Genomic DNA, 26,932 nt, shown 5'->3' with positions numbered 1-26,932 from the left:
GAAATGAGCTGAAATAGTTGCGTATCTAATCCTGTGATGAATGAACTGATTCAATGATTCAGTTCCTTCAACAGTTCGACTCGGATCAAGCAAAGATGAGTTTTTATGGTTTCTCAGTGTTTCTGTAAAAAGGTGAGTTGATAAAGGCTAGTTTATTCATTTTATATGCTTTAGACATGTAAAACATCTACGTTTCACATCATTATTGGGTGCTTTAATAATATAATTTTCAGCGATATCGTTGACTTGATTGATCTGAACTTAACTGACGATGACTTGACTGAATCAAAGATGAACTGACTTTAACCAAAATTGAGTGTTTACTGTTGTCCTTTTGTATTATGACACACTATTTTTTCCTATTTAATACCGTAAAGTTGCTTTGACACATTCCGTTGTAAAAAGCTTTATATAAATAAAAGTGACTTGACTTATAAATGTGTATACATTACATAATTGAGTGATTATGTAAACAAACTATTGAATTGAACCAGTTAATTGAAACAAACTGTCTGAAAGAATCAGTTTACGAAAAATAATCAGATTACTCTGAATTACAGGTAATAATAAAGGAAGTAATTTTTAGTTTCTTGCACAGACCAATCATTTCGCTTCATAAGACCTCAATGTATCGTCAGGGGTCATGAGTATTAATTTTGTGTTGCCTAATATGCTTTTTTTGACTCTGAAAGTGCCAGTAGCCATTGACTTACATTTCATGAATCACAAAGGAGCAACGGTTTCAGCTAAAAATCTTCTTTACTGTTTTACTGAAGAAAAGAAACATCTTTGATGGCCTGAGGTTGAGTAAATAAACAGCTAATTAAATTTTTTCTTACTTTAAGCATAATTTAATTAGAAGTTGCCATCAGTGTTGGGAAAAGTTACTTTTAAAAGTAATAAATTGCAATATTGCATTACTTCCTTATTATGTTACTTAGTTACTTTTTTATGGAAAGTAATGCATTACGATACTTATGCGTTACTTTTCAAATCTGGGCAGGACTTGCTTGTTATTTTTATTTTTTTTGTGAGTGAGATGAATTAATGCATGTTAACATTTATTCTAGAACTAAAGTAACATCTCTCAACATCGGCACAGGACAGATGACAATCAATAAATAAGAAAAAAAGTTCTTATTTGAAACCGTACTTTATTAGTTACTTGAAAAAAGTAATCTGATTACGTCACTCTGACCCTTACTTTCCCCCAACACTGGTTGTCGTGACATAAAAAGATTGATGCAAACAGCAAACAGGGAGTAATGCAATATTGTAATTTATTACTTTTAAAAGTAACTTTTACTGTCACACTCGCTTTAATGCTTCGAGCCGAATGCATTGACCTACAAACGTAAGTGTGACTAAAGTGTGCCTCTCTGCTAAGGAGACAGTTAAGATCGATGGGGAAATGAGTCGTTTATTGCGGCTGAGAGACGATGAGCGAGAGGGAGAAGGAGGGGACGTTTGGAGAAACAGGGGATGCCCCTTAGCTGGAAATTCACAGCCTACACTGCTCGCATATGATTGATGTGGTCAGAATAAAACTTCCAATACGCAGGATCCTTCCCAAGCGCTATTACAGGTCAGCGTGGAGGGCGAGCGCTGTGTAAGGATGACGACTGGAAGAAAACTAAATAAGGACGCTTCGTAGATACTATTCTGAGAAACACTTCGCTGGTAAACACTATTCTGAGTGTTAGAGAAAAGCATGCACATTTCTGGTGAGTAATTCTTCAGCCCCATCCAGATGTTCAACCATGAGAAATAAACCATTATGTCACTTCCCTTTTCAAAGCAGAGCAAAAAAACCACATAACAGACAGTTTAATGAAGAGCTTTCATTCATATAGAGACGGAGAGATGAGATCAGAGTGACAGGTGGACGAGAGACTGAGAACGAGATGCTCGATCAGTAATAACAGAAAGGTCAGGTAAGTGTGTGTTTGTGCGAGTGGGTCGTGGTACTTCCCAAGGTTTCTGTAGTTCACAATTAGGGAAAACATTCACATTTTCACACCCCATCTCCTGAACACACATTAATATCTGATCTGAATACATCCAGATTTTTATTTACATTTACTACGGGTCAGAATTTTAAATAGGATTTTTGTTTCGTGTTTTTGAAAGAAGTCTCTTCTGCTCAGCAAGGCTGCATTTATATGAACATAAACACAGTAAAAATTTTAAAATATTATTATAGTGTAAAACAGCTGTTTTCTGTGTGAATCTGTGTTAAAGTGTAATTTGTTTCTGTGATGCTCCGCTATATTTTCAGCATCATTACTCCAGTCTTCAGTGTCACATGATCTTCAGAAATCAGAATAATATGATGATTTACAAATATTATCACTTTTATTCATCATTAAATTGATCAAAATTGTGAGTAAAGACCTTTATAATTCAACAAAAGATAAATGCTGTTCTTCTTCACTTTCTATTCATCTGTGAATCCTGAAAAATAAAATGCATCACATTTTTCAATGTTTTCAACATTGATAATAATCAGAAATGTTTCTCGAGCAGTAAATCATCATATTATTCTGATTTCTGAAGATCATGTGACACTGAAGACTGGAGGAATGATGCTGAAAATACAGCGGAGCATCACAGAAATAAATTACACTTTAACACAGATTCACACAGAAAACATCTTATTTACACAGTAAAAATATTTCATAATTTTTACTGTATTTTTGATCAAATACATACAGCCTTGGTGAGCTGAGTTAAAAAATAAATGTTTTACTCAAGTGAACTGAATCGACTTCATCTTTTTAATTTGGAGTTATAATAAAATAATAATTAAAAAAAAGTCAGTGACATTTTATTAAAAAAAAAAAGTAAAAATACAAAACGTGTACATTTCCAGGACAGAATGTGACTGCCTGGAAACTGGTTTGTGGTTACTAAGGTGTTTTAGTGGTTGCTAAGATGACTTGAGTTGTCTTGTTATTGACACATTGCTATATGGTTGCTAGGGTGTTGCCATAACTGCATTTTAACTGTCGTCTCTTTGTGCAGTTAAATGAATAACGTGCAAAACGTTCCTTTCTCTTTATTTGTACATCAAACAGCCCGTGAAATCTACACGTGCTCCAGCATCTCTAAAGAGTTAAGGTCTGCATCCTGTCTGTGATGATCTAAATTTACTGAAGCGTACAGGAGTGGGCGACCCACAGTAAACCTGAGAGAGAGAGTTAGGGGAAAATGCATCATACTATTGCATGTGCTCTCTTCATGCATGCATGACATTTAAAGTTTCTTGTAAGACGCTTTAATCACAGCTGCGAAGCTCAGGTTATCATTTAGAGGAACGATAGATGTGGAAATTTCTCTTAGTGGGGCTTCTTTCTCTTTATTTCATTTAAAATAAAGTGCACACCAAATAAAGAAAGTCCCAGACGTCCCCTTAATCCGTGTGCAAACTAAGGGAAATTTGTCGTCTTTTTCACTTTAGCTTTTTTTTGGATCATTTCGTCTGTGTTAATGCAAACAACTTTTTCTCAGTAATTTTTATTATATTTCACACTCAAATATTTTTTATAAAAAAAAATGTATATTTTTTTATTGTTATATATATATATATATATATATATATATATATATATATTTGTTTTTTTTTTCTTCATACTGCTTTATTACAAAAAAAATTTAACCACTTTCTCAGGGTTGGCATTACTCTCTTTTTCCTATTTTCTGCTTCTATCAGATAAAAAAAAAAGGTCTATTGTAATTGTGTAGGTGTTATATAAAATTTACGTGTGTTTGTGTTTCCATAAAAAACAATTGACTATGCACACAAACTGGCATTTAATCCTCTAAAAATATATATATTTTTAAATAATGATATATATATATATATATACACACTTCTTGGCAAAGATACATTTCATATAAGATTTTAAAATAGGATTTTTATGCTTTCCTTTTATTCATTCTTTTGGTCTTAAAGAAGTGTATTCTTTAAGAAGAGACCAAAGTCTGTGCTCCAAAGTCTTCAAGTTTTGAGTTTAATATAATATCTTGATGCTTCTGATGCTTGTGTATTTTTTTTAACTGATGCACAACTCTTTAAACTGAAATTCAATCATGAAGTCGACTAGATTTCTATGTTTTCGTTAGAGTTTGTAAGTCGAATCAACAGTAAAAGTAAACATCCCGAATGATGAATGAACTGGATGTCTCTATACATGATGAAGGAGAGAGAGTCGGAGAAGAGGAAGCTCACCAGCATCACACTCTTCTGGTTCTGGAAAGTCCAGGGTCAGACCACACTGTGGGCAAACCACAAAAGGTCACGGGTTTGCATCTAATTCTTGACATCAGGAACCCACTTAGTATAAACGCTGGCTCGAATTAGGCTGAAATCAAACTTTCACTTCACAGCGCTTGTTTTCACTTTTGCTATGAGGACTGAATACGAGGGGAAATGTTTTCGAGTCAAACTGAGACATGTCTCCCGTCCCTGATACTACATCACACAGATGAGATCATCTCAAGAGCGCTGGTCTCTAGACTCGTCTTAAACGTTCTGGGTTTCCTGTAACTATCCAAACAGCAAACGGGTTTTTAAGATGTTTAGTCCAGATTGTGTGTAGACCGGGGCTAGTTGTCACGCAGGTTTGTATCTCGGTAACAATGAGGTCTTGACTTTTATTATGAAATTTTATGTAATATTTAGGGCTACATTAAGTCATTTAGCAGATGCTTCGACAAAAGAGCAATGCTAGTCTCATTTAGGGTGAACGCGGTACACATAGCAAGGTGTTTTTTTTATATTTAATGTAATAAAATAAATTGCTAAAATATTTTGTATGTTTTGTGTGTTGGTTTAAATCTTCACAAATTCGAGAATTCCTTTAATAAAAATAAATTAAAAAAAATATAAAATTCTGTGTTATTATTTTACATGAATATAAAAGTATTAAATAGAAAATTATTATAAGAAACAATTCTGTTCTTCCAATTAAATAAATTGACAACAACAACAAAAACTATTTAAAAAAGTTATTATTTTACATTAATGTAAAAGTAAAAACAAATTATTAAATTAACAAAATTCTATCTTTAAAATTTGTTTTAATGAAATAAAAAATATTAATATTATTACTGTAAAATATTATAAATAATAAAAAATAAAAATACATTTTATAATATTATTATCATCCACACATTAAAACAAAAAAATGTTAATGTACAATAAATGTTAAAAAATATACCATTTTAAATACATGATTATTATTATACATTAAATATAAAAGTATTATAAATAAAAATATTATATTACCAGAATTATGTCCATTTAATAAAAATACATTTATAGGAATATAAAATTCTAAATTATTATATTTACACAAGTATGGATTATTCCAATTACAAAATCATGACATTAACAGGACGCTGTTCTTTAAATAAAAATATTTCTGAAAGTTACATTTTAAATGTATTATTATTATTGTATATGCGTTAATATAAAAAAATATAAATACAATACTGTATTAACTGAATTCTGTCCTTTTAAATAAACCAAATGTACAATAATATTATATATATATTATATATATTATTATCATATACACATAAACACACAAACATTACAATTAAATTATTATATAAACAGAATTCCGTAATTTAAATAAAAATAAATGTTCAAAAATATACAATTTAAAATACACGATTATTATTATATATTACATGTAAAAAATATTATAAATAAAATTATTATATTAACAGAATTCTGTCTTTTAAATAAAACAAATGTACAATAATATTAAATTATATTATATAAATTAAATATACACTAATATAAACTTTTATAAATATAAATAAGTCAAATAAATATAAATTAGTATATTAACAAAATCGTGTCCTTTAAATAAAAATACATTTACAAAGAATATAATTATTTTAATAATACATATTTTAAATATCTATATATCAGTCTCTCTCTCTACAAGACTACAACACAATTTTAAAAAATGTATTTCTCTGAGCAACAACATTGTTACATAATCTTTTTGAAGCCACAGAAGTTTGTGACGATACCAAAACACCAAACGAACCCGAACTAAAGTCTTTAGACTCAAGCGTCCTGAAATAAACCATCAGGATCAGGACAAACCTTAACTAAACCAGATCCAGCCTCCTGATGTGAGACAGCTGTTCAGTGCTCATTATATTATTATGACATGATTAACTTCTGTGTCAGTGGTGCAGCACCATCTACTGCTCACAACCAAACACTGAATAATATCACAGTCCTGAAGAACACGTCGACCGAAGACATCACTATTTAGTCACTTCATTATTTCTATACATGCTTATTTTTTGCATTGTCGACAAGCAATGGCTCAGTGTTTGAAACCATAAAGCAGATTGTTCTGATTCTGATGTTATGAGTCTGATCTGGTGGTGGACTGATGAGGAAGTTACTGAGCTCACGATGTCTCGAGGAGAGCAGTGACGCAACGCAACGCATTTCAACACACAACAAGCCTCAGCTAGTTTCAGCTCAGTTCAACAGCAGTTTACACCTGAATAAATGAATGAGAGCTCTGCCTTACAAGGTAAGAATCACTGTTAATATGCATGAAATACAGATCAAACCAGCTCAGAAATAAATGTCTTAAGACAAGAATGTATTTTGGTTTTAGGCTTTAGATGAAGAGTAGTGTAGTTTAGTGACTTAGTGGAGTCCAGGGTAATTATAGCCAACTAAAATCATGAAAAAGACAGTTTAGTTCAAATTAACGTTAATGGAAATCAAATGTAAAAAAAAAAAAAAATTAATAATTGTCAAGACAACAAAATAAAATAAATACAAAACGAATAGAAAATAAACCAAAACTATAAATGACAAAAAGACAACGAAAATTACTAAAACCTTAGTTTAAAAATAAAATGGAAAAAATGAGGCAAAGATCAGAAAAAGACTATTTAATTATTCTAAAAGTACAATTTTTATTTTTTTGGTCAAGACAAAAAAACTAAATAAATATAAAATAAATGAAAATGTAATAAATTAACCAAAACCAAAACGATATTTTATACAAGAAAATGACAAAAACTCAACAGAAGCTTTCATTAAAAATAAAACTAAAACCATAACAAGGCAATTTAATTATTCTAGATGAAAGTCAATAGAAATAAAATGGGGAAAAAAGCAAAAAGTAAAATTATTTTATATTTTGTCAAGACAACAAAAAATATAAAATAAATCAAAATTAAATAAATTAATTATTAAAAAAACTATATTACATTTAGAACTTTAAAAAAAATAAAATGAAAAATACAGCTAACTAAAATCAGAAAAAAAAGACAATTGTATTCTTTGAAATGAACGTTAAAGGAAAGAAAAATAATTAAATAAAAATAATTATAAAATAAAATAACTCAAAAAATGACTACAACTCTGACTAAAAATAATAAATAAATAATAATAAATAAATATAAAAATAGTAAGCCATCAAAGAAAGTATAATAAAAAAAAAACTCTGCACTCAAATGAGGCTCTAATGAAGTATTGACATCTTCTGAAGCGCCCTGATTATACACAGTAATCAAACTCAGTAAATCACCATGAATGAAGCTCTATCAGCTCTATATTTGGTGCTGTCCATTAATGTTGCAATCAAATCGAAAGGGAGAGTGTGCAGCTTAAACCCTCCCACTGATAGTTTGAAGCACAGAAACACTCCCCCAGTGAGGTTTTCCACTCCATCAGCTCCACAGCTCTCAGATCTCCGAGTCAATGCATGCAAGTCGACCAGAGCCTCGTCAGAAGGTAAGACACACTCATAAACTCACCTGTACCTAATCTGCTAGACTCTAAATAAATAGCACAAGAGAGTTTAAGTGAGTTGAAATGCACTGGTGGTAGTTAAACGCAAACATGTTCTAGATGAGCAGCGCTGTAGGTGTGTTGCCATCCCAGGAATGCATTATGGATGTGTGGAAACAGGTTGTGAACGGGAGGATGTCTGTGGGTGCTACACCTTCAGGGGATAAAGACTCTCTTTTCCTTGGAACATGCACAGCATCACGTCTCTTGTATCTGTTCACTCACTGATAAAGCACTGATGAGGTATACTGTGTCAAAGATATGATATGCCTCTAGATACGAGTCTGAGTTCTGGTCAATTTGTGCATCTGGTCATTCTCTGGTGATTGGCAGAATCATTCATGCTTTGGAGCTCACTCATGCAACTTTAACATTTAAAGGGACAGTCCATCTCAAAAAATGAACCAAGTTGTATATGCAAAATAAATGCACAATACTTAAAGCGCAATCAAACTTTTAATTAAAAAATTTGCATTAAGTACAAATGCGTTTTTCCAATTTATTAACACCAAGCATTGAAAATAAAATACAACTGCGGGTTATTTTTAATAGTCACATAATATGTAAATAGTATACTTTTGGATTTCAAATACATTTTAGTATTTTTTCACTAGTGCATGCATTGACTTCCATTGTACCCCCCCCCCCCCCCCCAAAAAAAATTATGTAACTACATGCAACTGCTTGCTTACTAAAATTCTTCCAAATATCTTTTTTGTGTTTAGAGGTTTGAATACTTTTGATGATTGATTGTGCTCATTCAAATGTTTGTTATTTTTACATTTCTAAACCATTTTAATCTGTGGGCGGTTGCACCGAACTGCTTAGACTAGTCTTACACGTTTTTCTTTAAGGCTGGTCATGACTTTTATAAGTCGCTTACATAATGTAGTCTGGTCTAATGTGAAACTGAAAAGACCGGCTGATTAACCCTCGGTTGACTGCTAGTTGGTCAAACTAAAGCCAAGTTTAGTCCTTAAAGGGACAGTTCACCCAAAATTGAAAGTTCGTTCCAAACCAAATTATTTTGACCAAAATGGGACAAGGGACCAACAACTGATGGTTACATGTTTTAAAATATATTCGTTTGTGTTGAGGAAACAAAATAAAAAAACTCATACAGATTTGGAACGGTATAAGAGACAGAACGTTCATTTTTAGGTGTACTGTCTCTTTAAGATTAACATTTAAGATGCAGCCACACAATGTTTGTGCTCCCTTGTGGACCCTAAAGTGACAAAAAAAAAAAAAAAAAAAAACTGAGGTCTAAATAATATGTTTTATATTAAATATGACAATTCTAAAACCTTTCTGGTAAAACCTTAGGAGGTTTATTGAATAAAAATGTTGCCTACTTGCAGTCCAATAAAACATGTTTAATGCAAAGTCTTGTTGAGATGAGTTGCGAGCATGTCCTTTATAACATCTGGTTACCTCAAGTCTGTTTTTATTCATATAGTACCTACTTTAAATAATGCAGAACGTATTGTGACAATGCCATACTTGATTTCATTGAAAACAAAGCATTTCATAATGCTTCTGAAAAGAGGAAACTGCGCCCAACTTCCTTCGTTTTACGGCCAGACAACATACAGATGTTTCTCAAGCATAACGAAATGCTTTCCATGAACATGCACCGTGTATTTACGAGCATACGTGAACCAGCGGTAATTTCACGGAGTAAAAAACATTAGTCTTAAAGGGGCAGCAGCTGAATTTAGTTACCGTTGTCTGTGTCCTTATTGTTAATGAATCAACAAACAAAGTGAAAATCACTTGACTGAATCACTTTAGTAGCCCTAATAAGGATTAATTCTCAATTTAATTCATATAAATAAATATCTCTGATTAAAAGAATGAAGGATGATGTTGTATGCAAGAATGCATTTTATATACCCATTGATGTTTAATTGAAAAGAGGACCATGTTCTTGTTGTTTTCTTTAATTTTGAGATAAAGACATGTGTCAAAGGAGTTTTGTCTATATTGCATGTCCAAATCGACATATAAACAGATTAATACATGTCACTTTCCAAAACATGTGCTTTTCAAGATGCACCTGTATATTTGTCTGAACCTTGACACGATCGCGCACAAAGTTGATTCTGTGCATACTTGAGCTAATATTGTATGTTTTTTTAAAATGTGGTATAACAACGTTGCAAATTTATTAAAAAGGGAAGCACTAAAAAAAAGTCTTCATGCCATTTGCTTTGACACAGAATCAGAATCTGATTAAAAGATGTCTATGCTCCGACTGGAGTTAACATGTGGCATATCGATTGGACATGATTTGGAAAGGCACACACACACACACACGTGTCTATATAATATTTAACAACTGAAATGGAAGTCAGAGCAAGAACTAAGCCGTGAGGTCAAAGGAATGGCATGCAGAGCTGAGAGAGGATTGTGTCGAGACAGATCTGGGGAAAACTTCACAAGAATTCTGCTGTGTTGAAGCTTCACAGGAGACTTTGGCCTCCATAATCCTTAATGCATGAAGTTTGAAACACAGGACTCTTCCGGAGCAATCGGAGGAGAAGGGTCTCGGTTAAAGAGGTGATCGGGACACTGACGGTCTCTCTGGTTGAGCTCCAGGAGAAACTTAGAGAAGGACAAATATCACTGCGACACTCCACCGATCTGGGCTTGATGGCAAAGTCTCCAAACTCAAGCTTCTCCTCAAATGCAGATGTGCAAAGCTTGTTGCATCATACCCCAAAAAGACCCGAGGCTGTTATTGTTATAATTATACACAGCTATTCCATTCAAACAGGGCTTAAGACTAAAACTTAAACTTAATCTTGCTGTCTAAATGAACCCTGATGTGTATTTTCTCCCGTTTTTCCGCAGAGAACCGATGTCTACCCCGAACCCCTCCAACTCCACCAACTCCACCGTGTTCCCCGGCGAGGGCATGCGCGTGCTGCAGATGGCGCTGACCGTGATCATCTTTATCGTGGGCGTCTCTATGAACGCTCTGGTGGTCTGGGCCCTAGGGCTTCGAGTCTGGTGTCGCAACCGATGTGTGACGGGCGAAGCACAGAGCGCAGACAGCTTCCGCATCTACGTGGTGAACCTGGCGCTGGCGGATCTGGTGCTGCTTTTACGGACGCCGCTGATGTTTCCCTACTTAGCCAACAACTTCACTTGGACACTGGGGGAGTCTGTGTGTAAGCTGGTGATTTATTTGCGATGCCTGGGATTGTACGCGAGCGCGTTCTTGCTGTGCGCCGTCGCGGTGGAGCGCTGCTTGTGTCTGCTCAGACCCGTCTGGGCTCGATGGAGACGCCCTCGTTGGGTCGTGCCACTGGTTTGCGCCGCAATATGGGTGATAGCAGCGGTTTTCGCCGCTCCCTACATCAAAACAGCCACAATTATTCTCTGGGAAAACCGTGAGGCTTGCTTTGAAAGCGATTTGGGAATAGGACAAGCCTTGAATGTGTTGGAGACCGTCGCAGGATTCTTGCTACCTTTGGTGATCTTCTTGTCGTGTAATATCGCTGTTATATTCTGCGCAAAGCAAGCTGAGAGCACGATGACTTCCCCAACCTCGTCATCCGGGCCGGGCTACACAAGCCACCGACTCACACGTCTCTATCGCATACTCTTCCTCACAATGCTCCTCTTCCTCACCTGCTGGGTGCCGTACTTCATCTGCCGCTTTCTGAGAGCCCTTTCTCACGATCGGCCCGACTGGAAGAAGTTCAAAGAAGGAACGATCGGAGCGGCGTACGTGGCGCTGTTTCTGGTTTACATAAAAAGCGCGCTCAACCCCGTCTTGTACGTGTTCGCGGCTCGCGGTCTCGGCCGCACGGTTCGCGCATCGCTGGTCTCCACGCTCGAGCACGTCTTCAACGAGGAGTCTTTGCGGAAAAAGTCGTTACGAAGGAGGGACTCTGAGGTTTAGTTTGATGCAGTTGATGAACACTGACTGCGAGCAGAAAACACGTACAGCACTTCAAGAGATCCATTTTTTTTAATCTTGGATTTAATTGTGGTGCATTGCATTTAAGGAACTTTACAGCAAATGCAAGGCTTTCCTTCCTGTGACCAAAGGCTGGTCATGTTCTCTTACATATTGCAGTAGAAATCTGTCTTACACGCTCAGGACAAAAAGGTACAAAAGCTGTCACAGTGGCGCAACCTTTGTACCTTTTGCATGTTCACACTTGTCATCTTTGGTGGGTTGTTTTTACAAGTGTGAACGCGTCGTTAGATCACACTTTATACATTGCAGCTACTAAGTTACGGCTCCCCCAGTGACAACCTTTGTACTTTTTTTTTCTGAGAAAGACGTATATACAGAAAGCTTTGATTGATTGTTTTAATCTTGGATTTAATTGCGTTGCATTGTGGCACTTGCATATTAGGAACTTAAGAGCCGATGAAATGCTTTCCTTCCTGTGACTAAAGACTGGTCATATCTACTATTACACAATTAGAGATGTGCCCACATAGAAAGCTTTCAGCTTGAGTAGTAGCAAAGCATTTAAAACAAAACTACAGACATCAACCCAAACATAAGATTAAGATTTAGAAGTTGTTGATCGATTTACCAGACAGCAGCGAAATCAGAATCCCAAGCTTGATATTCCAGCATTAATGCATGAAAAGAATGTTATTTCTGTGTCTAGTTCTCAATGCACACTTGTCGTTTTCAAATAAACAAGCAGTTGCTTTGTTTATCATCCGTCGTCTGTGTGTAAACTTTAGTTTCTCTGTCTGAGAGGGTCAGTCCAGGGCTGTGTCTCTCCGATGCGCTTGCACTGAATCCACCTGTTTATGTGCGAGCTCCAGAAAGACCCTCACATCGCCGAGGACCGGAGCCGTGCGAAGCGCTCGGACCACCGCCGGAGGATCAGGGACCGTCTTCATGAGGTGCTCCTGGAGGACCAAACACATGGATCAGTAAATCATGGTTTATGAAGGTCTTATGAAGGAGTTTTTATGAAAAGATTGAAAGGAGAGCAATGCATCAGTCTCATGAGTTCACAACACTTTCAATACAACTTTCAATAGACCTCTGTTACTTTTTAGTTTGTTTAACAGCTTCTCAAATACTAGAATATGGAAATCATTTTGATGCACACTGTAAAAAAAAAAAAAGTGATGTTATTTATCAGTATTTCAGTTTTTTTATTTTTTATTATATATATTTTTTGTATTTTAAATGTAACCCTGGAGCACAAAGCCAGTCATTTTTATGCATTCCTGCTGAATAAATCACCTCTCAAGATTAATCTAATCTTAATTCTGCAATTTAAGTAACTGCATATTGACATTTAAGGATGTTTAGATATTTCATATTGAAAAGCAAGACAAAATGCATGTAATGCATGAAGATATGCATTCTGTGAATGCATACATTAATTGCCTTTAATGAATTTAAGACTTCCTGCTATGATTTAAAACCTTTTAAGGCCCTAATTAGTTGGAAAAGTAAGACCTGTGGAAACCCTGGTAATTCAGCAAACGCTTCAAAACCAAATGACCTGATTTAAGATGCAATTACGCCTAAAAATAACCATTCATTTTTGGATCCCAGTCACACATTTGTTGCAATTAACGAAAGCATATTGTGAATCACTTGCACAACTATCCAAAAAGTACCTTGTTCAGTGTTGAAACCACTTTTCCTGAAAGCATTGCATCAACTCTGTGTCTGTATAACTCTGTTTTTGTTCCTCATAAGGTGAAGGCAGGTTTCTCAACATGTCTCTTTAGTTCTTTACACACTATAGCAGAAGTCTGCAACCTTTTGGGCATGAAGTGCCATTTTATTTTTTCTGGTTAACCACTGTGCCAATAAGCCAGTTAAACACATGCTGTATTTATACAGCACATCATTTCTAAATGTTCAGATAAGATCTGCATTCGATTATCAAACAAATGATGCAGATTCTGAAGCAACAAATGCAAAATAAACTGTAAGCTGTCGTCGCGTGAATGAAGTTAAACGGATTTAACCTTTAGTAACCATTAAGGCTGACTTGTCAGTACTATTTTATTGATTAACAGAGACACTATCATTCAAAACAGTACTTGTGGTCATAGTAAAAAACCAAAAGTGAACACCAAAGCGATAAAATCAAGCTTGATATTACTCAGATCGAAACCAAATGAACAAAACAACTCAAAGGTTATCTTATTCGGGAGAAATGTTAACAAAATACGCCCCATTTCACCCAAACTCAACAAAGCTGTGATGATGAAGAAATGTTTTTCATTAGTCTCGCTTTTCTGTAGTTCAACGGTTTGTTGTTGTTTTAGTTTAAATCGGCGTAAAATCCCATTTCCAACACGGGAGTAAAGTTAACAGACCTTTTTATCACAATTAAAACGTTAAAACGCAATTCAGTGAAAAACAACTCACAGCTCAACATTTAAAAACAAGCAAGTCTGAGGAAAAAAAGGAAGATATAAAATACAAATGTAGAAAATTGCGTGTTTATAATAGAAATTCCAAGATATTCACTTGTAAAATTAAAAAGTCACAACTATATTTTAAATTTTTTTTATTCCATGGAGTTAACAAAACCTCAGAACTGAAAGATAAAAAGTCAGAATTGTGAGATAAAAGGGTGCACATTTATATTTATTTTATTCCGTGGAAGAAATTGAGTTCTAACGAATACTAACAAAAAAAAAGAAAATATGTTTACAGTAATGTGAAAACTGCCTAGCTGTCCAAACAAAAAACTATTTATGATGCAAACAAACTTAAGTCCTATGAACAAAAGCGTTCTCTTTAAGTAAAAGCTGACATGATAATTTGACTTTGTGCTTAAATATGAGTTCTTCAGATGTGAGAGAGTGATGTACCTGTAGAGTCGGCTCGCTGGCCGGGCGAGAGGGTAAAGCAGGAAGACACAGGACCGTCTGTTCTGACAGCTGGAGAAACTGGAACAGATCACAGTCAAACACCGGGTCGAACCGTCTCTGGCTGTTCAAGTGAAACCATTCAGTACGAACCTCATGTGCCTTGTCCTCTTCCTCTTCTAGTTTGCGTCTCATTATCCGGCATTTCTCCTCCAAACCATCCATCTGCACCTCCATCTCCTCCAGCGTGCCAACAACCAAACTCATGTTCTCCTAAACACACGAAGGGTTAACGAGCGGTTCATTTTTGATTAGTAATATGCATTGCTAAGAGCTTTACAGATGATTTTCAAATATTGTCCTCCTAACACACCACACATCACTGGAAAGATGATTTATTCAGCTTCAGATGATGCATAAATCTCAATTAAACAAAACTGTTACCCAAAACCAGTCAAGCTTCTCCAACATTTACTGTGAAAAGAGGAACTTTTGCCTCTGCTTTTAACTAAAACATCACAGCAGGAACAACTAGACTAGTATAAATGTCTAATGTTAAAGTGTTAAAGACAAGTAGAGAGTCAGTAACAAAACAAATCAATTAGCAACAGCATTAATAAATAAAAAATGAACCAGATTTCAGGTACAGAAACTGTAGTTAGAAGTCTAAAAACACTTTTCATAAACAAAATATAGATTAACTGCATCGCTCTAAAAACAACAACAACCGGCTTATTAAAAATGCATAGTCCATAGTTAATGAAAACGCATTCTTTTGAAGTTTAATCATCTCATAAAGTCACAAATCTGGTCGTCCCCCAAATTCAAGACATCTTGTACATCAAGATGTTTTACGACTTCCTGTCATCACCTCTAGAGCCTCAAGCGTCTTCCTGCCGTGCTCGGACTTCTTCCTCTCTGCTCTGAACTGATGGGACACGTGCATAATGTCTCCAGGTTTCCTCGGGGGAACAGAAAGCTGTGCACACTTGGCCAGGAACCTACGAAAGCAAAGAGTTCGGTGCCTGAAACGCTGTGTGACAAACATAAGGAGATGTTTCTCTTACTGATCTTTGAGGAGGTTGAGATGCTTCTGCGATTCTTCTTTTTCTTTGCTCTTCAAAGCCAGTGCAGACCTGAGTCAAAAGCATGCAAAAACAGCACTCAGATGATGATGAAGCAATCTGCACACACGTGTAGTTATTACACCACACCTTACTCACAGCATGGACAGACCGAGCATGTTCTCCAGAGCCAGCAGCGTGGATTTAGTCAGTGGCTTCCAGTTTGCCTTGTTCTTACTCTTTCCTGTCATCGCTGTGGCTTTAAAACAACAGACATTATATTCAGACATCATAAAGAATTTAAAATAATTAAATCAGCAATGCTATCATCTCAGACCTCCTTCATACACTCACAACAAATCTTCAAAGTTAATTTTCATTCGAATTAACTATCAAATGTTTAATAGACACAATAGACTTTTCTGAATATATTTGGCTATTTTCAGCTTTTTTTTTGTTCATCTATAGATTGCATTGATTTTCATATTTTAGTTTTAGTTTGATATATAATAATATTAGAAATAAGATTTTAATTTTATTTCAAGTCACAAAAAATTTTTTGTATGGTTCTAATTATAGTTTTAGTTAACTATAATAACAAGCTAGCTAAAAAACTGGCTAAATATAAATTTTACATATACTTTAATTCCTGTATAAGCAATAATTCAAGAATATTTAAATAGAGTAATATTAAAACACATATAGAAAATAAAGCTGGATTTTTTTATTTTTTACAGATTGAACAATATTTCCAACATTAGTTTTGACTTTGCACTTTAAATTAAAAAATGTTTAATGTGTGAACGGTGCAATTTTTTTAAAATATATTCAAACTTCCCGAAGCCTTTTAGATTTGGTTCTTAATTATATTCAGCGACTAACAATTTAAATTTCACATGTATGGATTGTTTATAATGCACTATTTTTTATTCATCATAAAAAGCAAAATAAACATTCTGCTCTTCCTTTTTAGTTTTACCGGAGAAAGAAAGTCACACGAGTTCGAAACAACAAGTGTGCGATTGAAAATAATATCAGAATTTACAAGAGGCTTTTCAGTAGCCCATAGTTTTATTTGGCAAACTTTGAGAAAGCAGAAACTCGGCAGCTTCACGAATGAGTTTCAGAATAACCTCATCTTACGCAACGAGTCTGCAAACGCATTCAAGTACAGACATCTCCCATCATTTCTCAACTCACCGCGGTGTTTGTTCAGTGGCTCCGGAGCTTCAGATCTGGGTTTGGACGTCTGGAAGAAAACACTGAGCATGTTTATACTCATACATCATGTTTCCTGCTATTGATGATATATTAAGAAGAAATGAAGCATAACTGCACGCAGGTAACCAAACCCTAGAAAGTACATGCAAATAATATTACTCAGTACTTACTACACCTTAGAAATCAAGCTAAATAAATAGATATATGATGAATGTTAATAATAATAAGTGTGAGTTTTTTAATGAGTTGTGTCTCACTTGATCAGCTGTGTGTGTGTCTCGTCTGGGACCCCGTGTGGAGGCCCTTCTGGAGCCTCGAGCTGGTTTCATCCTGAAGAGCTGCACAGAACAACACAAAACTCAGTCAGAGAGAGTAACGTGTGCAGAAACCTCAAGATAACATTTCAATTACACGACCAGACAAATGCTCTTGAACAGAACGATTTTTTGTTTTTATAGAAGGCTCTTCTGCTCATCAAGCCTGCATTTATTTGATCTAAAGTACAGCAAAAACAGTAAAATTATGAAATATTTTTACTGTTTAAAACAGCTGTTTTCTGTGTGAATATCTGTTAAAGTGTAATTTATTTCTGTGATGCTCCGCTGTATTTCCAGCATCATTACTCCATTCTTCAGTGTCACATGATCTTCAGACATCAGAATAATTTACTGCTCATAATATATACATATATATAATATACACACACGCACACACATATATATATATATATATATATATATATAATTTAAAAAAGTGGAGTAATTTTTTTCAGGTTTCTTTAATGAATAGAAAGTTCGGAAGAACAGCATTTATCTGAAATAGAAATCTTTTGTTACATTATGAATGTCTTTATTAACATTTTTGATCAACTCGAAGCATCCTTGCTAAACAAAAGAAAACATTAAAAAATTATATATATATAAAACGATATATATATATATATATATATACAGTGTATTGTTGTTGATGCTAAATGCTAAAGCCAATTGTTTTTATCGCGTCGCTCGCAGAGTATGGAAACAGCAGCTGCTTTCTCACTAACGTACAAACAAACTGGTGAGAAGAACAAGTTAAACTGTAACACGATAAATGTACAGAGATTAAAACAAACAGAGCTCGCTAATTATCCGATTAAACACACAGCGTCTTCTGTACTCACCAGATTCCCGCCACACGGTTCAAAGTGCGCCAACTGAAGTGCGCATGCGCGGAGAGCTGACTCTTCCGGTTTAACTTGATGAAATTCACTCATTAAATATTACATTTTAAATAAATAATTATTTTATATAAAATAAAATAGAGTAGACTGGAAGCTTATTTTCGCTCCTGGAAAAAAACATAATTAAAAAAAAGGTCATTTTGACTTTTCAGGGTTTTGTTCTTCTGTATTTTATTCAATGGTGTAAACAAAACGAAAATAAAGATGTAAACTCAGAATTCCGACCAAAACATTAAATAAAATTTGTAAGATTTTTTAAGATGCAAGATGTAATTTTGTAAAAAACGATTTCTAAACTATTTATAACTTTAAAGATTCAAGTTCTGAAATAATTGTGAGATATAAAAAAATAAAAGAAAAAAGCAATAACCTTTTTTTGTATTCTGTAGCAGAAATATGCTATGCTTCAAAAACTCAAACAAACAAAAAAAAAACATGTTTATTCGTCTAGCATAAATTCATCAATACAATAATAATAATAATAAAAACAGATTTCTGAGAATACCTTTCTTTTTTTAGTAGTATTATTCTATTCCATGACAGTAACAAAAAAAGTGAGATGTAAAATTTTCATTTATTCAAAATTCTGAAAAAAAAAAAAATTATATATATATATATATATATATTATATAAATATATATATATTTTTAAACCTTGCAATTGCAAACAGACTCTGTTCTAAGAAAATTGTGAGATAAAAAAAATGATATTTTGCAGGTCCCCTTTTTTATTCTGTGGCAGAAATACACTATGCCTTCAGCATAAACTTCAAATAAATCCTGTTTATTTGTCTTACACCTCACATCCTCTCACACATCTGATAAAAGAGTGCATGAAGTGAACAGGGATCCTTCTTTATCATCACAACCTTTCCAGAGAGACACGCTTTCGTTATTAAATCTGCAGAGTGCTGCAGAAGACACTGATAAGTGAACAGCAGGATCCTCAGATATTAATCACAGCGTTGAATATCAGCGCACCACATCCTGGCCACGAGACACTGTTTTTCTTCTTTAGTGCTGATGCTGGAGCTTCTCAGACACATGCTACACACGTCTGGGGTTGAAGAACTTCCCGGCGTAGCGTCCGTGGTTGTGCATGTCGAACGGGCTCAGGACTTTACGGATGCCCAGCATGTTGGAGCGGGCGACTCTCTGGAAGGTCCAGGGGTTCTGGTTGCTGGCGGCACGCTTGTCCTGTTCCTCGTACAGCTCCGCCAGACTCTCTCTGCTCACCACCTGCACCACAAACACACAACCACTGACCTGTGATCAATCACACAAACCCCTTCACACTTAAACCCTCAAACACTGTGGAGCTTTATACTGTACTGCAAACATCTACACCTTCTTAAAGGGACAGTACGCCTAAAAATGAAGATGCTGTCATTAATTACTCACTCTCGTGTCGTTCAAAGACATCCAGAACACAAAAGAAGATATTTCTGATGAAATCCGAGAGCTCTCGGACCACTCCGTTACACGATCAAGGCTCGTTAAAGTAATTCAGAGTGAATGTTTGAATGTAAACCAAAGTCTCACGGCTTTGGAACGACGTGAAGGGGAGTAATTTCATTTTGGGGTGAACTATCCCTTTAAATCAGGACACATTTACTAAAGGACTAGGACAATATTTGAAAATCTGGAATCTGAGGGTCATACAGGGAAATATATTAAAAAATATATATTTTGCATAAAATGACATGTGCTGATTAGGAACATCAGGATTTGTTTTTGCATTTTCACATTATTGAAAAATATCTATCTATATATTTAGAGCTTCTGCACATTAAATTCTCATTTAATTAAAAAATCTCTATTAATATTAATTAAAAATAAATTTTTACTAGTAAAATGCCTTTCGATAAAGATTTTTTATTATTATTCTAAATAAACGTATTAGGGTTGGGAATCGAAAATCAATTCCAAATTTAGAATCAAATACGTAAGGTCAGGAATCGGATATTTGTTGTAGAATTTAAATATCAGCTCCATCTATCAATTCATGTGTCTGCATCTTTTAGGTTCAGCAGGCGAAAACGTTCTGTTAAATATGTATTTGTCTTTGAATCATTAATTCAAGAGATTCATTCAGAAACACTGATTCATATTAAAAAAACGAGTGAGTCATTGAATCATTTCCTTTATTGATTTTGTTTAGTTGTCTAATATATGATTTTGTTTAGTTGTCTAATATTAATTCTTCAGAATTATGAGAGAACTAGAAACTCCATTACAAAAAAAAAACATAAGTCTCAATTAAATTTTTTAAATGACATAAATGAAGTACAGTACTCAGTACTCTGTGTCTTCAGTGTAGACTACAGGAGCACTGAGCAGCATTAGAGCGCCCTCTCGCGGCTGGAGACGGTAATGTTTTCTCTTGGTTCATTTCTCTCGGTTCATGTCAAATTAATTTTGATAAATAAGTCGCACCTGACTGTAAGTCGCAGGACCAGCCAAACTATGAAAAAAAGTGTGAATTATAGTCCGGAAAATACAGTACACAAAATAAACACTTTCAGAGGAAAGCAGACTGGGAAAATTCATGAAGAGGAAGTTACAGAACAAACCTTGGCTGGAAAGGGAAGCTTCTTGGCCACTTCCTTGAGCACGGCCTCCACCTCCCCCAGCTCCACACGACCTCCGACCTCCACCACCAGCCGGCCGCATTTGACCGGAGTCACGTAGTGGTCGATGGCACCCTTCCCGCCGCCCATGCGCTGGCCGAGGCCCTTCCGCGTCACAGGTTTGTACGGAGCAGAGATGCGCCACACGGCGAAGGTGCGGCTGGGATCCATGCGCCGGTTGATGGTAAGCCGCATCATCTCCATGTGACCCCAGTGCAGATACCCCCCACCCAGAGCCTGCACACACACGTATTCACATCCTGTTAGTTTGTATGTTCCCTGGGAATCGAACCCATGACCTTTTGGCTGCTAATGCAATGCTTTACCACTGAGACATGAACACAGAAGCTGTTAACAGGTTTGGGGTATGAGACTGCTTGAATAGTTGCTCTGTCACCAGATAAAGTGTCTGGGGCGTGATCTAACACTTCGAAACACTGACCACGATCCCGTACTGTCCGTCGCTGAACGTGTTAGTGCTTTTGGCCGGTCCCTGGATGTCACGCAGCTTCTTCATCTCCTTCCTCGCTTGTTTCAAGTTCGGGACCTTTTCCATGAACTTCAGTTTGGGCTTGTCTGGCAGAACCACATCTGCATGAGAGAAATGCATTTACTTCTTCTGTTTTTATCATCGTGTTCTGTCTTGTCTTTGTGACACTCTGGAAGATTCTGTCTCAAAAACAAATTCCTCGTATTCCCCTGACTCAAAATTACATTTATTACCGTTATTAAAACCGAAATATTGCTTAGTAAATTATCAAAACAAACCACGCTCTTTTTTGCATATGTTTAATTGAATCGCATTACGTTAAATTAATACGATGATAATTATACAGCTATAAATATTAGTATTATTATATATTATATTATAGATATTTATTAATAATAAATAAATTGTTTATATTTTAGAATTTAATTTAGTACAAAATAATTATTTTAATTATTATTATTATAAAAATAAAAAAACTAATCAATTTAGAAGCAATAATAAAAAAAAATTAAATAAAATGTATATAAAAATGCTACAAATAAAATAGTTTATTTTGTAATTTTTTTTTCATAACAGTTATTATTATTACTAATATATATATATATATATATATATATATATATATATATATATATATATATATATATATAAAATGGCTTTTTTTTATATTACAAAAATCGCAACTGGGGTTCGGGTTCGTTGTCACCCAAATAGAGCCGTTCTTTACTATTGAGTGCACAAAAATCTGAAACTTCTCATTTTCTTTGCTGAAACAGACTAGCATGCATTAATGAAGCAGAAAGTGTTAAACAGAATACCGCTGAAGTCTGGTGGGACTTCATAAGTCCTCAATCCTGCTGACAGCAGCTTCAGATGATAATGAAGAACATCTGCTTTAAGAGAAAGATGTCAGACATACAACTGTTAAACAGTTTACAATATCATCCAATATCACATTTGACCAGTTATGATCTGTTTATATTACCAGAATTGTTATATTACCACAGCAACTGTAGAATTAGCACATCAAACTAATCCAAGTGCTTTACTGTAGTATGGTTCAAAAGCACTATGTATGCCTTCAGTATTATTTCACGTGGGATTGTAAGATGATTTGTCTGAAATCGAATGTTACCTGGCTGGCTTGGTGTCCGGACAAACCCCAGAAACGCGCGTTGTAGTACCGAGAACATGTCTGATTCTAGAATTTAATTCTATGTATAAAATATAATCAAGTATAGATCTTAATTTCTGCTCGTTTGTGATTCAGGCCAGAGTTTTGCTGAACCACAAGGTCGCCGCCATGTTTCATCAACATCCGGTCCGTCTGTGAAATTCAGCCGGAAACAGATGCGCGCAATACCTTCATGAGTTCCGTCATGGTCATAGTTAGATTTTTTTTTATATATATATATATATATATATATATATATATATATATATATATATATATATATATATATATATATATATATATATATATATATATATATATAAAAAATCTATTATATATAATATATTAAATATAAAATTTTAATTGTGCAAATAACTGCATTTATTTTATATATATATATTTATTTAGTAAGTCGGTATCTACCAAGAGAGACATTCAAAAGAACAAAACAAAAAATACTAATTAGGCATATTTATACTACTATTTTAAGATATTTTAAGATAGTATGTTCAACATCTGAAGCCACGCCCTCATGTCAATCAGAAACAGCTGTCACATGATCACTGGTTACACACGTGTTTGCGGTGAGGAGCGTAACATCAGAGGCAAGTTTAAGCTCAAACCTGTGGCCCTGTCCCAAATGGCACACTCCAGACTTGTGGACTTCCACAGAGTCCACACTTCGGTGACGTCATGTAGTGCAGACCTATAGGGCCCTTGGCGCGAGTCCACGAGGGCGCATTGAGAGGTATTTTTGGGACAGACTCGATCGTCATGCCGGAAATAACGGTGTGTTTTTTGACAGGAGCTGCAAGTTCGGGGAATATGCTGCCTATTGTTGTTGTTGTTTTTACCATTGTGTTTGTTTACCAGATATTGACTTGGGACTATATTATGGGGAAGCACAGGCGAAGCACTGCTGCTTAGGCGAAGCACTGCTGCTTAGGCGAAGCACTGCTACTTCGGTGCAGAGATATCACGCAACACATGAAATCCCACGAATTCCGTCAACATACCGGCGTGAATAGTAGCTGCCTGGCTATTTTCCTTACAGTACACGAGTGGCGATGAACATGGCTGATTTTGAGAGAGACGAAGAGGATGACTCCTCAGACAGTCAAGAACCAGAACCATACCTATTTGAACCAGAGTTTACAGAAGACGAGCTGCGTGCTTTGGAAATAGAACGACAGGAGGAGGAGGTTGCGATCGCTCGTGATGAGAGCAAACATGAACTGGTGGTGTGAATGTGGGGGAATATGCCAATCTATGCCGACGGAAATAGAGTGTCTATGCTGTAGAGGGTGGGACATGTTTTTGCCATTGATGACCAGGCTCAACACGTCAGATCAAGATGAGCGTGCCCGAAGTTGTGTCACATCTACAGAGGATTTCACGGCGCTGATCCATTCTGCAGTACTCGATTTTTTTTCCGGTGTGACAAAGTGAACTGGAAAAAACGCCCCACGCCGAATGGACCAATTGGACAGCTGTCCACAGAGTAAGTGATTATTTTAATCATGACGCATGTATAGATCGACCCATATTATAGCTGTATTCACATAGAGTTTATGTTTTCACAGGCAATATAGGTTATATAGGAAGAGAAATAAAAGACAACTTACATGTGCACTTTGTTCTTCCTGTGTTTTCAAAGTAGTCCTCTGGTGCAAAATGTTCTTCGCAAACACGATACTGCTTTATTTTGTTGAGAAGCGTTGAACTACAGATCTCCAGAGCTGCTAGCCATTTATTTCTCAGTTCCACATTAGGTGGAATTCTGTGAAACATTACATTCGTGTATGTCCTTTGCTTGTTCTCACAACCTTTTGCTATGCAGGTAATAACCATGTTTGCTGTAACTTCTCAAAATAAATCATCCAAAAGCTAAGACTCTCGGTGCAGGTCACGCCGGTATGTTCTTCTTCTTCTGTTTTTTTTTGACGCGTTGCACGCCGCTATGTTGACGGAATTCGTGGGATTTCATGTGTTGCGTGATATCTCTGCACCGAAGTAGCAGTGCTTCGCCTGTGCTTCCCCATAATATAGTCCCAAGTCAATATCTGCCTAGGAAATCGCCTAGTGTTAATCTGGATCGCTATTTGTACTCGTTGTGAATACGCAGGCCACAAGAAGTAATTAGGTGGGTTTTTTACATTTTTTTGATCACTTTTACTCAGGCCATGCTAGCTGGCAACAAAGGATTCCATTCATTGTGCTAAGCTAAGCTAACGCCGACCCAGTCAAACTAAAACAATGCATGCACTGACACAAAAATGCATTTGCCCACCTATCTAAATGTAGGAAATAATGTGAATAAGCCCTATTTCAAAAAACGGTGGAGTGTTCCTTTAAGATGATCGACTCTGTTGAACCCAAGATACTACTGTTACTTTGCCAATGCTATGCTGCAATAAATCTTCATCGAGATCGTCAACATCCTTGTCACTTTTTCTTACATTGGCGAGCCAGCCAGGAGGTAATTCCCCAAAAAAAGCAGGCAAAGGTAAAAAAGCGGTTTCTTTCTTCTATGTTGTTTTTATCAGGGAACCCCTCATTTAAAAAAAAAAATCTAGAAAAGAACATTTAAGGACAGATGAGACTTTGGTGTAATCAGTATTGTCAAGAGGAGTTCTGTACAAGTTCTGTTTAAGATTCTAACGGAACTGAATCAGCCTGAAGCAGTGAGGGGGCAGAGTTGTATTGGAATCGTTGTTTCTAAAGTAACTGAAGAAAAGTGCTTGAGTTTAAAGTTTCTAAAGTAATTGAAACTCAGTGTTGGTCTGTTGTAATTCTGTTTGGATTCTAAAGTAATTGAATCAACCAGATGCAGTGGTAGAGTTTTATTAGATCTGTTGTGTCTAAAGTTGTAAGTTTCTAACGTAATTGAAAATGACTGTGAAGTTGTGATAATTCTGATGAAATTCTGAAGTAACTGAATTGACCCGAAACAGTGTGGTCACAGAATTATTTCATAACTGTTGTGTTTATAATGACGAGTTGGATATGTCTCAATTCAAAAATTGTCCCGTAATGCCCTAAAACAAAGAGGGAAAAGTTGCTAATGCACTTCAAGCTCTTTTTAAGTCAGCTGCTATGTCATGTCATTGTTCTGTACATTAAGAAAATCTCTTTTGCTGTTATGGTTCTCAAGTGCTCCTCTCCCAAACCCCCCCAAAAATGTTTGTATGTCATTTTGCCAAATTTGATGATGGAGCGAAAACAAGTGTGCAATGAGGGGTAAGATTTTCCATTGGTGACCAATTGTAGAATGGGAATGGTGTGGGACACTGAGAACCACTTCAGACAATTAAACATACAGACTACAGCTGTTACAACAGGAGCAACTTCATACACATGAAGGGCAGTAAACTGAAACATTATAAAAGGTTTGAGCTTAGGATGTTCTGGGTTCATTCAGACTTTGTTGAACCCAAGGTACTACATGTACTTTGTCACTGCCATGCTGCAACAAACATCTTCATCGAGATCCTCAGCATCCTTGTAACGTTTTCTTACACTGATTTGCTGCTCAAGAAACATTTCTGATTATTATCAATGCATTTTGAATCAATTTTGTGGAAACCATGATATACTACTGTACCATTCAAAGGATTTTTATTTTTTAATTAATACTTTTATTGACCAAGTATGCATTAAATTGGTCAAAGGTGTCAGTAAAGACATTTATGATATCACAAGTTTTAAATAAATCCTCTTTTCACCAAATGAAGTGTTATTATGGATTATGGACTCTATGTGTTTGAGTTAAAATCATCTTAATGCTGGATGTGTTTCATCTTTTGTGTTCTCCAGGTGTTCACTGATGGACTGGAGTGCTGTGGATTATTGTGATGTTTTTATCAGACTCTCATTCTGACGGCACCCATTCACTGCAGAGCATCCATTGATGAGACACTGATGCAGTGCTACATTTCTCCAAACCTGATGAAGAAACAAACTCAATCCTGATCTCAGAAGAACTGAGGTTGAATGTCAAGTACAAATGGATGAATCGGTGTCTAGAAGTCAATGTGAAATCAATAAGCCTTACTTTGAAAACATCATACAAAAATTTCACAATACACAAAACAAGTACATCAGATAATTGATGGTTTCCACAGGAAAGCCTACATCCTGACAAAGCATTTATAAGATGACTTTATCTTGAATCTCCATCAGAAGATGTGATTCTCAATGCTGGATGTAATGGTGAAGTGGATCATATTTAGGGATGTTTCTTGGGTCAACTGGGCTTTGGACGATCAGTTTTCCTCTCGATAGATCACTTTAATCAGACACACAAAGTCCTGTGAAGCTTCCCACAAACTTGGTATGATCTGGAGATCTAAATGGAAATAAATCAAACTTAACTGAAACATCAGGAAGCAATTAAAGAGGAAATGATGTCACTGAAATGTAGCCATCAAAATATGAAATATCACGCTTGCTGGGAAATATTATGAA

General features: G+C 35.5%; 3 protein-coding genes across 3 annotated transcripts; 1 reads left to right on the top strand and 2 right to left on the bottom strand.

The window, feature by feature from the left end:
- Positions 1 to 10,450: 10,450 nt before the first annotated feature.
- Positions 10,451 to 11,921, top strand: LOC132142966 (C5a anaphylatoxin chemotactic receptor 1-like). The gene has a single exon (XM_059553142.1). The coding sequence runs from the start codon at positions 10,662 to 10,664 to the stop codon at positions 11,754 to 11,756; it is 1,095 nt and encodes a 364-aa protein (XP_059409125.1). The 5' UTR covers positions 10,451 to 10,661; the 3' UTR covers positions 11,757 to 11,921.
- Positions 11,922 to 12,067: 146 nt separating this feature from the next.
- Positions 12,068 to 18,205, bottom strand: cenpq (centromere protein Q). Its single transcript, XM_059553383.1, has 9 exons — positions 18,113 to 18,205; positions 17,211 to 17,291; positions 16,933 to 16,981; positions 15,892 to 15,991; positions 15,736 to 15,804; positions 15,540 to 15,669; positions 14,822 to 14,941; positions 14,672 to 14,749; positions 12,068 to 12,733 (listed from the first exon to the last, which is right to left on the bottom strand). Exons 1-9 carry the CDS (start codon positions 18,203 to 18,205, stop codon positions 12,581 to 12,583), a joined length of 873 nt encoding a protein of 290 aa, XP_059409366.1. The 3' UTR covers positions 12,068 to 12,580.
- A 729-nt stretch (positions 18,206 to 18,934) lies between these two features.
- LOC132143332 (large ribosomal subunit protein uL16m-like) lies at positions 18,935 to 22,627 on the bottom strand. The gene is made up of 5 exons (XM_059553455.1): positions 22,427 to 22,627; positions 22,110 to 22,181; positions 21,244 to 21,392; positions 20,745 to 21,038; positions 18,935 to 19,410 (listed from the first exon to the last, which is right to left on the bottom strand). Exons 1-5 carry the CDS (start codon positions 22,482 to 22,484, stop codon positions 19,219 to 19,221), a joined length of 765 nt encoding a protein of 254 aa, XP_059409438.1. The 5' UTR covers positions 22,485 to 22,627; the 3' UTR covers positions 18,935 to 19,218.
- Between the last annotated feature and the right edge of the window lie 4,305 nt (positions 22,628 to 26,932).

Source organism: Carassius carassius, chromosome 7 (genome assembly GCF_963082965.1).
Source record: "Carassius carassius chromosome 7, fCarCar2.1, whole genome shotgun sequence".
Classification (NCBI taxonomy): Eukaryota; Metazoa; Chordata; class Actinopteri; order Cypriniformes; family Cyprinidae; genus Carassius; species Carassius carassius.
This window is presented reverse-complemented; position numbering and strand designations above follow the sequence as displayed.

Coding starts and splice junctions, on each gene's coding strand:
- LOC132143332 (XM_059553455.1), bottom strand. CDS start 22,484: ATGTTCTCGGTACTACAACGCGCGTTTCTGGGGTTTGTCCGGACACCA. Junction 22,182..22,426: donor CCGGACACCAAGCCAGCCAG/GTAACATTCGAT, acceptor CTCTTAAAGCAG/ATGTTCTTCATTATCATCTG. Junction 19,411..20,744: donor AGCTTCCCTTTCCAGCCAAG/GTTTGTTCTGTA, acceptor TTTGTGGTGCAG/GTGGTGAGCAGAGAGAGTCT.
- cenpq (XM_059553383.1), bottom strand. CDS start 18,205: ATGAGTGAATTTCATCAAGTTAAACCGGAAGAGTCAGCTCTCCGCGCA. Junction 16,982..17,210: donor ACACACACACAGCTGATCAA/GTGAGACACAAC, acceptor GTTTTCTTCCAG/ACGTCCAAACCCAGATCTGA. Junction 15,992..16,932: donor GCCACTGAACAAACACCGCG/GTGAGTTGAGAA, acceptor GTTGTTTTAAAG/CCACAGCGATGACAGGAAAG.
- LOC132142966 (XM_059553142.1), top strand. CDS start 10,662: ATGAACCCTGATGTGTATTTTCTCCCGTTTTTCCGCAGAGAACCGATG.